The sequence below is a fragment of the Oncorhynchus mykiss genome, chromosome 18, assembly GCF_057628025.1.
Source record: "Oncorhynchus mykiss isolate SJ-2025 chromosome 18, ASM5762802v1, whole genome shotgun sequence".
NCBI lineage: Eukaryota > Metazoa > Chordata > Actinopteri > Salmoniformes > Salmonidae > Oncorhynchus > Oncorhynchus mykiss.
In genome coordinates this window covers 16,569,476-16,583,856 of record NC_143039.1, presented here as the reverse complement: position 1 = coordinate 16,583,856, position 14,381 = coordinate 16,569,476, and the positions used below count along the sequence as shown (strand labels likewise).

The window sequence follows — 14,381 nt, the reverse complement described above, 5'->3', positions numbered from 1 at the left end:
AAGGTTAAAACAGATCGGAGCTGACATATTACACACATAGCCAAGGGAGTCTGGTGCAGCGCTATTAAACAACCTCGTCCTGATTGTGATGTCACTGTAAACTGAGTTATAACAAAGTAGCCCTGATTTGAAATGGTGAGTAACATAAAACAAGGTGACGATGGCCGATTTTTTTAAATACAGCGTATAGTTTTATCAAACGGGGGAGAACACAATACATTTAAAGAATGCTTTTGAATCTTAGAACAATCTAAAACATTGTACAGATCAAGCGAGAATAATAACCTGAGTTATAAACAGTGTTAAATTAAGTGGGGTCAAACACAACAAGCAACATCCATGATCAGAATAAATACAAACAGGAACTAAAACGTGATACAATTAAATCTAGTGAACAAGGTACAGTATATCAAACTATCAAAGTGCAAAACATTATTATCACCATTATATGTTCAGGGCTCAAATACATTCATACATTGCATTGATATAACAAAGGAGGTAAAACATCCATGTATCTGTATTACTATAGATACAGTATGTAATAACAGCATAAACCTCACATTGACACAAGTGCTACCATATTTAAATGGTTTCAAGTTAAATTAAATAGAAGGATATTCTCCCGTCTTCTTCCTGGTGTGTCATAAAGTCAACTGTAGGTGGCGCTGTGTGGTAATTGATTATATTGTATTTCCTCACTGACAAACCTCATCTCTCAAAACTAAAGTAAAATTTCAAAACAAAAAACAGTATTAGTGACATTATGTAATGTATAGTGCAGGTATAAATTAGCTTACATATGACCGGGGAAGAAATATGACTCTGACAACTCAAAAAGGTTCAATATATGTATCTAGTACACAGTGCATCTACTTGTCTGACTGTCTCATTAGAAATGTTTGTCATAACCACATCCTTCTAAACGTAGGAGCTGGGATAATAAAGAATACTAATAAAGAACAGGAAGGCCTGCACACTGTTCATGCTCCCAAGACTCCCAGACAGTCTCATCCTCATTCATGAATAGTAGTACTGTATCTTGCTAGTCGCCATGCATTTAATATGATCTTTGTCATACAATTAGAATATACTGTAATATTCTAAAGATGGATTAGTAGTCTGGTTGAGACGTGTTAGTGGATCTCATGTCTTGAGGAACTGGGCTCTTCTGCAACCGAACTCTAAATACCAACAGCGCTCTGATGCTCAATAAAAACCCTGTCAGCTAAAGTACATAAGTATAGCAATCAACACAGACAAACATTTACACACTTTCCCCAAAAGCGTCCTGCTCGTTTGCTGTGGTTGCTGCTTGCCTGTAACCTGCCAGAGAGAACGTGAAGGTTAGACTTTACTGTAGGGAGTAAAGACATACAGCGCATTCAGAAAGTATTCAGACCCCTTGACTTTTTGCACATTTTGTTACAGCCTTATTCTAAAATGGATGACAATGTTTCCCCCCCTCATCAACCTACACACAATACTCCATAATGACAAAGCAAAAACAGGTTTTTAGAAATGTTTGTAAATATTTTTTTTTTTAAGTACTTAGACCCTTTACTCAGTACTTTGCAGAAGGACCTTTGGCAGCGATTACAGCCTCAAGTCTTCTTGGGTATGACGCTACAAGCTTGGCACACCTGTATTTGGGGAGTTTCTTCCATTCTTCTATTCAGATCCTCTCAAGCTCTGACAGGTTGGATGCAGAGCGTCACTGCACAGCTATTTCCAGGTCTCTCTAGAGAATTTTGACCTGGTTCAAGTCCGGGCTCTGGCTGGGCCTCTCAAGGACAGTCAGAGACTTGTCCCGAAGAAACTCCTGCGTTGTCTTGGCTGTGTGCTTAGGGTTGTTGTGCTGTTGAAAGGGGAACCTTCACCCTAGTCTGAGGTCCTGAACATTCTGGAGCAGGTTTTCATCAAGGATCTCTTTACTTTTGTCCATTCATCTTTCCCTCCTTCCTGACTAGTCTCCCAGTCCCTGCCGCTGGAAAATGCTTGGCATTCAGGCCAAAGAGTTCAATCTTTGTTTCATCAGACCAGAGAATCTTGTTTCTCATGGTTTGTGAGTCCTTTATGTGCCTTTTGTCAAACTCCAAGTGGACTTTCATGTGTCTTTTACTGAGGAGTGTCTTCTGTCTGGTCACTCTACCGTAAAGGTCTGATTGGTGGAGTGCTACAGAGATGGTTGTCCTTCTGGAAGGTTCTCCCATCTCCACAGAGGAACTCTGGAGCTCTGTCAGAGTGACCAACGGGTTCTTGGTCACCTCCCTGATCAAGGCCCTTCTCCCCCAAATGCTTAGTTTGGCTGGTCGGTCAGCTCTAGGAAGAGTCTTGATGGTTCCAAACTTCTTCCATTTAAGAATGATGGAGGCCACTGTGTTCTTGAGGACCTTCAATGCTGCAGACATTTTTTGGTACCCTTCACCAGATCTGTGCCTCGACACAATCCTGTCTCGGAGCTCTACGGACATTTCCTTCGACCTTATGGCTTGGTTTTTGCTCTGACATGCACTGTCAACCATGTTATATAGACAGGTGTGTGCCTTTCCCAAATCATGTCCAATCAATTGAATTTACCACAGGTGGGCTCCAATCAATCATCCAATCATCTGTTTTTTGTATTTTTATACATTTGCAAATATTTCTAAAAACCTGTTTTCGTTTTGTCATTATGGGGTATTGTGTGTAGACTGATGAAGGGGAAAAAACGATTTAATTAGAATAAGGCTGTAATGTAACAAAATGTGGTAAAGGGGAAGGGGTCTGAATACTTTCTGAATGCACTGTACACTTTATCAGTAACCATTCTAGAGCTCTAAGACATGACTCGCCCACAGCTGATACTTCACACAGTTTATTTCATAAAGCCAGAGACACATACATACATATATATATATATATATATATATATATATATATATATATATATATATATGAGAGAGAGAGAGAGAGAGAGAGAGAGAGAGAGAGAGAGAGAGAGAGAGAGAGAGAGAGGATACACTATGGTTCTGATTAGACATTCACTCAGTTGGTCTTTCTACGGTGTTATTACATCTAGTAGTCTCTCATGACTGTTAAGCAAACCAGACTGACAAAGGTGACATCAGATAATCTTGTGCTGACTCACCTTTTTTCTTTTGAAGCATGACACTGCCACAGATGACTAAAATGGAGACGATTAGGAACACTGGAATGCCAACCGCCCATGGGAATGTCCTCTTGTCATCTGGAAGGTGAAACATTTTTTTAATTTAACTAGGCAAGTCAGTTAAGAACAAATTCTTATTTACAATGACAGCCTAGGAACAGTGGGTTAACTGCCTTGTTCAGGGGCAGAAGCACAGATTTTTACTTTGTCAGCTCGGGGATTCGATCCAGCAACCTTTCAGTTACTGGCACAACGCTCCAACCACTAGGCTACCTGCCGCCCCTATGAAATTGCCGTGATCATGCATTTGGAGAGATCCATTTCTTGAGAAGAGGAAGCTGGGAATTGTACATCCTCTTTCCAAAGAAGTCTGTTTGAATAGCATGTTGATATGGATTTCACCCTTTAACATATCATCCATCCTTCATTTAGCTTCCCTGAGGGGCAGGAAACTACCCAGAACTCAATAAAACACCTGACTCTACAGGGAGTGACTCATGATTCTTTACCACAGTAGTCAAAATGAAACTTAACTGGTGAGATTAGATAACAGCACTACTAGCATCACAACATTAGGCTCTTGCAACCAGCCTGATCTCATTGTGCTCACCATTCTGTTGGAATGTTAGAATAGTGAGCTGTCGCACGATCTGGCTGGTTCACTAGGCTATCCCAACATCATTGGGGATGATCTTTTCTCAATGTTGTTTTCAAGTTGGACCATTCTGACACGCTAAAAGAGCATGGTTTAGAAGTATATGACACGTCAACATTACGTACCCTCTTCAACCTCCCTCTCTCCAGGGAGAATAGGAAGCAAGACCCGCTCGTGTCTCTGTGTCCTCATCCCATTGTTTACGATACAGTCCACGTATCCCCCGGAGCCTGGCAACAGTTGGAGGGTGATGTTGCTATTGGCTGTGACAGTTTGGTCTGTGTTAATGACAGTCCAGTTGTTAGGTGTCTTTATGAGTGCTGCAGCAGATAAGTTCAATTGGATCCAAGGTGCTGGTTTACCCGTGGCAGAGCAGCTGACCACAACTTCCATGTCTGCTTTAGGTTCAGTGCTGGGGACTTTTTGCATTGTGGCTCTCACTTCAGATAAACCTTTGAATAGATGAAACAGGGAATATTAGATCATGTTGATTTTATTTCTTTTACAAAGCAGGTCAATTAAGAATAAATTATTATTTACAATGACAGCCAAAGGAATCCTGTGGCGCAGAGGGCGGGGTTTAAAAGTCTAGGACAAGACAGTCAACACAATAAATCTGAGAAGTCATAATTCCATTTCATATTTTGGTTAGAAAGGCTTAATAAACCATTAGCCCATACTGTATGATTCAGAAATCATGCCTTAGCAAAGGTCCCACTGTAAGACTTTTCTGCCATTTCAACAGTAAAACACTGTAGGATCCATAGGATAATACCATAAATGTGTTGTTTTTCTTACATGTCTATTTCAGGCAGAATTTCGCTGTAAATTTGCAGCAATATCCTGACACCAGAGTTGGCATCTTAATACTGTAATTTTGTTTTACAGTACCATTTTCCTTACTGTAAAACATTACAGCACCCATTTACATTTACTGCAAGTATGCTGTAATATGTCTTTACAGTAAGGAAAATAGTACTGTAAAACATATTACAGCATCTCTGCTAATGTATGATTTCGCTCATAAATTAGTTGTGAAGCATGTATGTATTGCTAAGACTTTATGAATACTGTATAACAGTGTTTTCCCCAAAATGATTCTCTCCAAGAATACCCCCAGAGACTTTTTAGGCTCCTATACTACCAGCACACCTGATTCAACTAGGCCTAATCAAGGGCTGGATAATTCGTTGAGCAGTTAGGTAATACATTGGTAACTAGTAAATTAGTTAATTAGTTGACTAACCTTGAACGGTAAGACAAATCTGCTTGCGTATTGAACCACTCGGGTAAACATTGAAGGAACAAATATAGCAGGCGTCGTCTGCCCATGTTACGTTCTTCACGGTAATAGACGTTGAGTTGAGAGATGCTTCCGTGAAAACCACCTTGCCTCGTTGCGGGTCTATGATTTGAGCTCCAAACCGCTTGCTGTAGGTGGCCAGATTCTCCACCGAGTCGTCTTTGAACAGCCTCTGCCAGGTGACTTGCAGCACACCTGTCGGGTCCGCATGAGTGCAGGTATATGATGCGTCGGCATTGAAGTCAACCCTGGTGTCTCCTCTAGCTACGACGTTGACAGAGACGGCTAGAAATGGAAGAAGGAATGTTAACAGGTAAATAAAAAAAGTTTAGCCTTACAAAAAAAATCAATGGCCTGTCAAAAGTGGGAAATGTTCCTTTATCATATACGAGCAGAATCAACTGGTCAGATCCATGGAAAATAACGTACCTTCAGACAGCACGCATAAGATAATTAGGTAAGTGTTCATTCTCAGCGGGTGAATGTTAACAAGATCATTCTGTTTCTGGCGTTGGACCTTTAAATATTGGTGAGGTGAAAGTGAAAGTTATAGCGGCTGGCGTTGGGAGTTAGTAACATTAAAGTAACCCTTTGTTTCCGGTGACATACTGTAGAATAAACATCGAGAATGAAGTTATCACGGAACTAGAATGAGTAAGTGATTACATTTCTATGGAAGAAACGAGTTTGTTCTAGTATTTCTGTGTGGCTCACAATAAGCTTAATGTCATACTGTAGCTGCACTAAATATAACCAGAAATGTGAAAAATACTGCATGTCTTTGTAGTTGATATACAGGACCTAAAATGAACACCCGCCATCTGTGTGCAGATTTTGGCATTTGCGGGTAAAGATGTCTATTTCACCAGCCATGTTGACGGGTTGTCATGGCTCCACAGTGCGAGCATTTCACTCGCATTTGTGAATTTAAAAAAATGTCAAGTATGATCACATGTATAGTTAAATAAATGCTGCAGCAGCTGTTTTCAGAGTATTTCTGCCGTTTTGTTTCATAGCTGGTAAATTAATCGCACAAAGTCAAAGAACTACGAATCTTAAATAGCCTATTCCACCTCGCGCTGCAACACTGCCTGGCTACAGGCCTTTCTCACGTGAAGAGCGGAGTGAAAGATACATTTCCATACTCTGTGCACAAGGCATAAATAATTGCTCTAATTTACTTGGAAAAAAAAAAATACTAAAAAAAAATACTATTGAAGTGACAACTAGTCCGTGTGTTTCTTGGCTATTTACATTGTTTTGTTCACAAGCTAGGTTGATTTTGTATGTTTGAGTTTCAACTGCTAGGGAAGAGAAAACAACGCTTCTAAATATCAGACTGACTAGAGTCACGTTACCGCGGTAATCTCCCGTCCTTAAAGGGGCAGGGAATTTTGTTTGTCTCATCTTTTGGTTAAAAGACGAAGCTGGGCCTCCCGGGTGGTGTGCTAGCTGTGCCACCAGAGACTCTGGGTTCGAGCCCAGGCTCTGTCACAGCCGGCCGCGACCGGGAGGTCCATGGGGCGACGCACAATTGGCCTAGCGTTGTCCGGGTTAGGGAGGGTTTGGCCGGTAGCGATATCATTGTCTCATCGCGCACTAGCGACTCCTGTGGCGGGCCGGGCGCACTGCACAATTGGCCTAGCGCTAACCAGGTCGCCAGGTGCACGGTGTTTCCTCTGCACACATCAACAACAGTCACCCACGAAGCATCGTTACCCATCGCTCCACAAAAGCCGCATCCCTTGCAGAGCAAGGGGAACCACTACTTCAAGGTCTCAGAGCAAGTGACGTCACTGATTGAAACACTATTTAGCGCGCACCACCGCTAACTAGCTAGCCGTTTCACATCTGTTACATTTACTATGTTATATCTATTAGACCAGACTGGTGGTAAGGGTCATGTGCATGCTGAGGGGATGTGCAGTGAGTGACTTTGTTCCCACATGTCAAAGCAAAAGGAGAACTTCGCAACATGACCACTGCCCCAGAGTCTTGTATCCAAGAGTCTTGTATCCAAGAGTCTTGTATCCAGAAGGCATTATTGAAAAGGTGCAACTGAAAGATCTGTGAATTTATCACTAGAAGCTAATGTCATAACTAGAGGTCGACCGATTTAATTGGAATGGCCGATTTAATTAGGGCCGATTTCAAGTTGTCATAACAATCGGAATTCTGTATTTTTGGGCACCGATTTGGCCAATTTTGTGTTTGTTTTACACCTTTATTTAATCTTTATTTAACTAGGTAAGTCAATTAAGAACATTCTTATTTTCAATGACGGCCTAGAAACAGTGGGTTATCTGCCTCGTTCAGGGGCAGAATGACAAATTTTCACCTTGTCAGCTCGGGGGATCCAATCTTGCAACATTCCAGTTAACTAGTCCAATGCAATAACGACCTGCCTCTTGTTGCACTCCACAAGGAGACTGACTGCCTGTTACACGAATGCAGTAAGCCAAGGTAAATTGCTAGCTAGCATTAAACTTATCTTATAAAAACAATCAATCAATCATAATCACTAGTTAACTACACATGGTTGATGATATTACTAGATATTATCTAGCGTGTCCTGCGTTGCATATAATCTGACTGAGCATACAAGCATACAAGTATCTAAGTATCTGACTGAGCGGAGGTAGGCAGAAGCAGGCGAGTAAACATTCATTCAAACAGCACTTTCTTTGTGTTTTGCCAGCAGCTCTTCGTTGTGCGTCAAGCATTGCGCTGTTTATGACTTCAAGCATATCAACTCCCGAGATGAGGCTGGTGTAACCGAAGTGATATGGCTAGCTAGTTAGCGCACGGCTAATAGCGTTTCAAACGTCACTCGCTCTGAGCCATGGAGTGGTTGTTTCCCTTGCTCTGAATGGGTAACGATGCTTCGAGGGTGGCTGTTGTCGTTGTGTTCCTGGTTCCAGCCCAGGGAGGAGCGAGGAGAGGGACGGAAGCTATACTGTTACACTGGCAATACTAAAGTGCCTATAAGAACATCCAATAGTCAAAGGTTAATGACATGCAAATGGTATAGAGGGAAATAGTCCTATAATTCCTATAATAACTACAACCTAAAACTTCTTACCTGGGAATATTGAAAACTCAAAAGGAACCACCAGCTTTCATATGTTCTTCTGTTCTGAGCAAGGAACTTAAACGTTAGCTTTCTTACATGGCACATATTGCACCTTTACTTTCTTCTCCAAAACTTTATTTTTGCATTATTTAAACCAAATTGAACATGTTTCATTATTTATTTGAGGCTAAATTGATTTTATTGATCTATTATATTAAGTTAAAATACGTGTTCATTCAGTATTGTTGTAATTGTCATTATTCCAAATAAAAATATTAAAAAATCTGTATCAGTATCGGCTTTTTTTTGTCCTCCAATAATCAGTATAGGTATCTGCGTTGAAAAATCATGAAACGCTATTTCACTTCGGTTACACCAGCCTCATCTCGGGAGTTGATAGGCTTGAAGTCATAAACAGTGCAATGCTTGACGCACAACGAAGAGCTGCTGGCAAAACGCAAAGAAAGTGCTGTTTGAATGAATGTTTACCGGCCTGCTTCTGCCTACCACCGCTCAGTCAGATACGTAGATACTTGTATGCTCAGTCAGATTATACGCAACGCAGGACACGCTAGATAATATCTAGTAATATCATCAACCATGTGTAGTTAACTAGTGATTATGATTGATTGATTTGTTTTTTATAAGACTAGTTTAATGCTAGCTAGCAATTTACCTTGGCTTACTGCATTCGTGTAACAGTCAGTCTCCTTGTGGAGTGCAACAAGAGGCAGGTCGTTATTGCGTTGGACTAGTTAACTGTAAGGTTGCAAGATTGGATGCCCCGAGCTGGCAAGGTGAAAATCTGTCATTCTGCCCCTGAACGAGGCAGTTAACCCACCGTTTCTAGGCCGTCATTGAAAATAAGAATGTGTTCTTAACTGACTTGCCTAGTTAAATAAAGATTAAATAAAGGTGTAAAAAAAAAAATCTGCAAAATCGGTGTCCAAAAATATAGATTTCCGATTGTTATGAGAACTTGAAATAGGCCCTAATTAATCGGTCATTCCGATTAATCGGTGGACCTCTAGTCAGAATGATACTTACAGTAGCCACTCCTTCCTTATCTGTCAGAATTATACTTACAGTAGCAACTCCTTATCTGATGACTAAGCTACTGTAAACTTTGATATCATGTGATTGTGTTGAAATGTGTACTGAGTCATCTGGTAGAACTGTAGGTAGCCTAGAGTTAGAGAGGTGGACCAGTAACTAGAATGGTTTCTGGTTCGATTCACAGGTCCATCAGGAAATACAGTATGATGCTGCACCACAGCTGACACGGACCCTCAGGGTATGCATATGTCAGAGTTTACAGTGTCAAAACACTGTATGGTGCCAAATGGATGAGTGTAGTTGCCATAGAAACCCCTAAAAGGAGAAATAGAGCAGCAAGGTGTTTTTTAATCTGAACAAAACATTTTAATTATATCTTGGGAAGTACCTGCCTCATATTCTGGTTGGCTGGTGTGGTCTTGTGTTACTGTGGTGACATTGATACATGTGAAGCTGTCTCACTCAACCAGAGGATGACTCCGGCTGCATCTCAATGCTTAAATCTAGAAACACAGACACTGAAGACAGACAATACACTTTCTGCAGTATACATCTTTCTTTTATCAATTAATGTAGCATTTCCAGCATATGGACCATAAGGTACAGAACAAGTAGCAAACACTAGGTGGCACAACAATAAAAAGGTATGGATAGAACATTCTGGACACAATCAGACGATGCAAGAGAATAAAGTAGACGGCCTGGGTCATGGATAATTGTTGTTTGTTGAATGATTGCTCTGTTTTGATCTATTTTTGCTGCCCTCTTTTTAAAACATTTTTTTTTATGCCATAACCCTGATGTTGGGCCTGGCCAGAGTACTTTAATAACCACAGCAAGTTCCAAACCAATCGCCTGCTAATGCTCCACCCCAGAAGCTAAACATGCCTATACTTAATTCATAGGCCTAAAAGATAAGAACAGAAAATACAACTGTAACAAGAATAGCAGCATACATTTCAGTCCATTTACATAATTAAACGTTTTACAATGTGGGAAATGATGACTCCATGTTATGGGAATAGGGTGAGGATTTTATTTAGAGATGTTAAATCTATTACAGTAGTATGTGTGTCATAGAGGTTTACAGTTTTCACCACATGCTTCTCAGATGCCCAAAGTATGTGCGATTCTGGTAATTGAGTCAGCAGGAAGTTCCCACGATGCTGGTCCTGAGTCTCTCTCCGGTGTTAGAGGTCGGGGTCATGCCCGTCATGCCAAGGAGATTCATTACTTTGTTGCATCATGACTTTGTTCCCACAATTGAAAAACATTATATAATTGTACCAAGTAGCTTAGCTATGTGGCCCAACAGGAGGTCTGAGTCGGGTTTACTGTAGAAAAGAGTCAAAATGAAAGAGGAACCATCTAGGCTGGAGGTTTATTACAGTACTCTGTCCACTCACAACCTCAGGGTTATGCTTTAAAAGAATGTGTGTGACTGTCCTTGCCTTTTAGTACTTTGTGACATGTTTTGTGTTTTTTTCAGACCCCAGGAAGAGTAGCTGCTGCCTCTGCAAAATCTAATGGGGATTCTAATAAACAAATATGCTGACTCCAAATCCAGGAAGGATACGCAGTCAGAAAGATACTTACATGAGGCGCTCCTTATCTGATGACTAGACTGCTCTGGTAAAACTGTAGTTAACCTAGAGCAGCGGTCAACAACCTTTTCTGAGTCAAGGAAACTGCAGACACGGTGATCTGAGCTATCTGATTGGACAGCGGTAGTCCTATAGGTGCACTTGATTTGCTCTTTGGGCCTGCCTGGTAGGTGGAGTTCTACCTTCTAGGGCTGCTGAATCAAGTGCACCTACCGCCATCGGTGTGAAATGAAGAAAAAAAATAGGAAGGCAAGGCTTTATCACAGTTTTTTTTACAGAAATGTTTGGTGATCGACTAGGAATGCCTTGGAGATTGACCATTCGATCGCGATGGACCGGTTGGTGTAGAGGAGGCAGGCCACCAACTGGAGGGTTGCTGGTTCGAATCCCATGTCTGTCAAGAAAGATGTCTGGCTAGAAATCTTTAGCATTTTAACAATTTTCCTGCAATTCTACACTTAAAGGTGCAATATGCAGAAATACCAATTTCCTGGTTGCTAAAATTCTAGTAGTTCACCTAATTTCAGTTTGTGACTAAACAAGCAATGTTTAGTGTAGAGAATAATCTAAACCACTGTGAAATATATTTTTATTAAACCAAAAATATTGTGTTTTCAGATGTTTGAAGCATGTGTACAAAGCAATGTTTGTCAGACCGTGAGACATCCCAAAACATCTTCTCACAAAACCGTCAGTAGTCTGAATGGTTTGGCCTACAAATTATTAGGACCCCTCTATGGAAAGATGAGACTCTCATGTTCTCCGTTTTGCTTGGGACGTCTTGGATTGGTACAGCCGATCTGCCAACCTCTGTCTATAGCGTTTGAACAGTTTTGGCTACAGACTAATATGAAAGGTGGAAAGGTTAGACCTCGTGGAAAGGTGAGACTCTCACGAACACTTACATGTTGGTTGATTTGCTCTGCTCTAGGACGCTCACAAGACTCATCTGAAGGTCCCCGGTACCAGATTTAAAAAATGAATGGAAGTATATATGGAGACTGTTTAGCGGCAAAAAAATTTTACCAACCAGTTGTTACTGGAGTACATGAAGATAAGTGAGATTTTCAGGGAAGGGGGCGTTAGAGGAGACACATCATACTCATCGTCGCCATCTCGAACACACAGTGTGCAATCAAGCGGATTACTTTTGTTAAGTTGGTGACCATCACCAAATCGAGGTGTGTTGCATTATGGGGATCAAAATTATCTGACTTTTGCCTACATGTCGACTGCATTAACTTAAACTTTTTTTGCAGTTACCCTTCACCAACTTCATCCTGCAGCAATAGCCTGCATGGTGGGAGGCTCTATTGTCAACCAATCATTAGCTGTTTTTTACTCACCCAAACGTGACCAAAGACATGACTGAAACAGGAAGCAATTTTGCTATGATTCATACAGATCTATACAAATTAATGTTATGTTTCAGGCACTCTCTCACTAATTGATTGTACACTCATATGATTTCAGTTTGTGAGTGTGTGATATGGGGGTTGGAAACTTTTTATAAACAACGCCAACTCTTCCATGTTGGTCTGAGCCTTGCTAGTGTCTGACTTTCGGCTTTTACAGTAGATGTCACATTGGAATTAGCGACGTAGTGTGACTCTGGGTTCACTGTCTGTACCTTTTGGTCGGTCAGATATATCAATTGTGCTACTGTTTACTTACTGAAAGACCTGAAAGAGGAGCGATATTAGAGTAATACTTTTTTTGACTTTACATTGTTTTCAGTGAATGTAATATTTTATTCCTAATTTATTTATTTCAGCTCAGTGGAAAGCTTCTTTAGACCCCATTTTTTTATTGTAATTTCCTTAGTCATGTGCTCCCTCTGCTGGTACAAAACGTGATGTTGGTTCTCTGTGACCAGTAACTGTGTATGATACTGGCAGTACATTTTACTTTTACTATGGAGAACATGGAGCATTTTTTTGTTTTTGAATTGTACATTTAGTACGCGGTAAATTTCCATGTGCCACATTTCCATGTGCCACACAAGTGGCTCGCTTGTAGGCGTGCTTGCAGCATATAGCAAGCAGCATGTTTGATTGTGCGTCAAGAATTCAGCATAGCAAGTTTGTGTAACGGATGTGAAACGGCTAGCTTAGTTAGCGTGGGCGCTAAATAGCGTTTCAATCAGTGACGTCACTTGCTCTGAGACCTTGAAGTAGTAGTTCCCCTTGCTCTGCAAGGGCCGCGGCTTTTGTGGAGTGATGGGTAACGATGCTTCGAGGGTGACTGTTGATGTGTGCAGAGAGTCCCTGGTTCGCGCCCGGGTATGGGCGAGGGAACGGTTTAAAACTTGTACTGTTACATTTGCATGAAGGTCTAGTTATTAAATAGTTTCATAAATGTTCTGTTTAATGTATTTATTCCCAGGTAAATAGTAATACGCTCTAACCGCTCTGGTGACAAACAAACTTTGGCAACCGGGCAATCCTCCACATGGCTGGAAGACCCTATTTTCTCAATAACAGTCTCTCTTCTTCACTTCATCCTCTCGGTTATATCACCTGTGTCGGTAAACCCCTCCCGCATCTGAACAGGCTACATAGACGGCACAGCATGATCAGAGGTGAGAGGTCACTTGGTCGGGTCAACAGGAAGTACTATTAAAGAGATGTTTTACATTGAAATACAGATAGAAATGTAGAAGTCCCAGAGTTAATGATCCAAGGTCAGTTTGTCATTTCACCTCCTGATTTTTATGATAACTGACAGTATTAGAATAAAAAATACACAGAGCATAATCATGCTTTGTCTCTCATTTGTAGGGTATGTTTTGATGTGAGACAGGATGCCAATCCCAAGTACCGTCATCACCACCTCCGCCGCTCTTAAGAGAACCTTCGGGCCAACTAGTGGCCTAAGGCTAGTTAGGAGAAACCACTGAAGACACTATGTCATTGTGATTAACTGCGATAATATTCTCTATTCACATTATCTACTGGCTGAAATTAAGTCTTGTTTGATGAAATAGTACACTTATCCTGTGTTTATCAGATCAATGCAGATGAAGGAAATTAAATATTGAGATGTACCTGTTTTAGAGTACTTGCATGATGCATAGGAAGTGTAGTGTACTGTTTTTAAAATTATATTTCTGTATTTACAAATCAGCCTTAACTAGTTAAATCCTGTTTATTGCATAGTTACAATGTGTAACCATTGATGTCCCAGGACCAAGATTGGTAAACACTGTTTAAGTGTGTAATTGTAATACAAACATGCAGATACAGCTAGCTACACATCCGTAGGCATACGTGTATTTTTATCCTCTACTGCACAATAATCAAGAAAACAGTTCGCTAGCTACGTTACTTCATCTGCATTGCATGGCAAATATTAGCAAGGCAAGTTTACAAAATTGTACATTAAATTTGCAGTAAATAAATGCTTTAGCTAGCTAGATTCTTTACACCCACTGTTTCACAAGACGACAGCCTGGTTTTCTGGTTGTTTCAGGAGTCCCTAAAACAGTAAACAACCAGAATTACAATTTCCTACTCATGTCACAACACCCATACAGCTAGCCA

At 40.8% G+C, this 14,381-nt stretch overlaps 1 protein-coding gene and 1 long non-coding RNA gene across 2 annotated transcripts; one reads left to right on the top strand and one right to left on the bottom strand.

The window, feature by feature from the left end:
• Positions 1–49: 49 nt before the first annotated feature.
• LOC118941086 (OX-2 membrane glycoprotein) lies at positions 50–6,795 on the bottom strand. The gene is made up of 5 exons (XM_036951693.2): positions 5,536–6,795; positions 5,050–5,391; positions 3,929–4,255; positions 3,128–3,226; positions 50–1,323 (listed from the first exon to the last, which is right to left on the bottom strand). The coding sequence occupies exons 1-5, from the start codon at positions 5,573–5,575 to the stop codon at positions 1,265–1,267; spliced, it is 867 nt and encodes a 288-aa protein (XP_036807588.2). The 5' UTR covers positions 5,576–6,795; the 3' UTR covers positions 50–1,264.
• LOC149975410 (uncharacterized) lies at positions 5,632–12,384 on the top strand. Its single transcript, XR_016488294.1, has 2 exons — positions 5,632–5,760; positions 10,725–12,384. It is a non-coding gene; the product is annotated as an uncharacterized LOC149975410 (long non-coding RNA).
• The last annotated feature ends 1,997 nt before the right edge of the window (positions 12,385–14,381 follow it).